Source organism: Myotis davidii, unplaced genomic scaffold (assembly GCF_000327345.1).
Source record: "Myotis davidii unplaced genomic scaffold, ASM32734v1 scaffold551, whole genome shotgun sequence".
NCBI classification, from domain to species: Eukaryota; Metazoa; Chordata; class Mammalia; order Chiroptera; family Vespertilionidae; genus Myotis; species Myotis davidii.
The window spans coordinates 1,625,154-1,626,862 of NW_006283788.1; the positions used below are offsets into that span (position 1 = coordinate 1,625,154).

Sequence of the window (1,709 nt, forward strand, 5' to 3'; positions counted from 1 at the left end):
AGGCTCCAGAAAGGGCCTCCAGGGCCCGGGCCAGGCAGTCCCCAGGCCCTCGCAGGCCCAGCCGGAGACACCCGCAGCAGAGGAAGCCCAGCACGGCCCGGCACACCTCCCGGCTGCGGAAGGAGTAGATGAGCGGGTTGACCGCCGAGTTCAGCACAGCCAGCGCCAGGATCCAGTCCATGCCCCTCAGGTACTCCTGCGCCCAGATGTTGGAGCCAAAGATGTCGGCCAGCAGCAGACCGAAGAGGGGGCCCCAGCAGACCACGAAAGCCACCAGGATCATGAGCACCGTGTTGAGCAGCCGGCGGGCCTTGCGGCGGCACGGGGGGCGCGAGGCCTTCTGCCCAGTGGCCCGCACCACCCGGAAGATGGCCCCGTAGAGCACCATGATGGTGGCCAGGATGCCGGCAAAGATGACCACGCAGAAGAGGATGTAGGCCTTGGAGTAGAGCGGGAGCAGGCTGGAGCAGCTCTGGAAGGAGCACACGCAGTTCCAACCCAGCAGGGGCAGCAGGCCCAGCAGGGCGGCCAGCAGCCAGCACAGCCCGATGAAGCCCAGGACGCGGCCCCTCTTGGTGTACCCGCTCTCGGCCACCGGCCGCACCATGGTGGCGAAGCGCTCGCCGGCGGTGAAGAGCAGGCTGAAGGTGGACGCCGCCAGGGCCATGAAGAGCACGCCCTCCCGCAGGAACCAGTGGGCCGGGGCCAGGTGGAAGGTGCGGGCCCCGGACAGCAGGACGTTGACCAGGTAGGCCAAGCCGGTGAGCAGATCACTCAGCGTGATGTTGACTAGGCAGTAGTAGACCCAACGCCGGGACCGCATGTGGGTCACGATGGCCATCAGCACCAGCAGGTTCTCCAGCACCACCAGACAGCTCATGGCCACGAAGAGCCCGTGCAGGACCCCCAGGCCCCCATCCTCTGGCGTGGCCCGCCCCACCAGCCGGCCGGAGTGGTTGTAGTGCAGGATGATGAGCTGGCTGTGCCCACTGGCCGCCAGCTGCCAGCAGGCGTCAGAAGCCTTCGCTGGGGACCCGGTAGCATTCATTGCAGTCCCCCAGGGCAGACTGAGGCCCAGGGTGGCTGGCCCCGGGGCAGGGTGGAGCTGCTGCCTTGCCCGGTCTTGGTTTCCTGTTATTTGAAATTTCCTGTTATGTTCGAGGTACCCCCAGAGTGGGGGTGAGGCCTGGGAGGGGAGGGGCATCCCAACGGTCCGCTCCCACCTCAGGTCCTTGGAGGGCGCTGCAGCTGCTCCTGCTGCAAGACCCCCTCCTTCGTCCCTTTCTGTTCCTCGAAAGCCCAGGGGGGTAGGGGTCCCAGAGGGAGGGGAAATGCACCACCCAAAAGCACTTGCCACCCTGCCCAGCGAGGTGACTCCCTCCAGCACCCAGTTAGCCTTCACTGTCTTCCCAACTGCTTCAACTGTGCCTGGCACACAGTAGGTGCTTAATAAGTGTGTGTCAAGTGACTGCACACACATGAGCATGAGCACCGCTGGCCACTTTTTAAAAAAATATATATTTTATTGATTTTTTACAGAGAGGAAGGGAAAGGGATAGAGAGTTAGAAACATCGATGAGAGAGAAGCATCGATCAGCTGCCTCCTGCACACCTCCTGCTGGGGATGTGCCCACAACCAAGGTACATGCCCTTGATCGGAATCAAACCTGGGACCCTTCAGTCCAGAGGCCGGTGCTCTATCCACTGAG

General features: G+C 63.3%; 1 protein-coding gene across 1 annotated transcript in view; it reads right to left on the reverse strand.

Annotated features, from left to right (window-relative positions):
- S1PR4 (sphingosine-1-phosphate receptor 4) overlaps positions 1-1,148 on the reverse strand; it is a 5,079-nt gene extending 3,931 nt beyond the window's left edge. Inside the window, exon 1 of the mRNA XM_006754122.2 lies at positions 5-1,148. Coding sequence (XP_006754185.1) covers positions 5-1,048 — 1,044 coding nt within the window. The 5' untranslated portion in view covers positions 1,049-1,148. The remainder of the gene's footprint in view (positions 1-4) is intronic.
- Between the last annotated feature and the right edge of the window lie 561 nt (positions 1,149-1,709).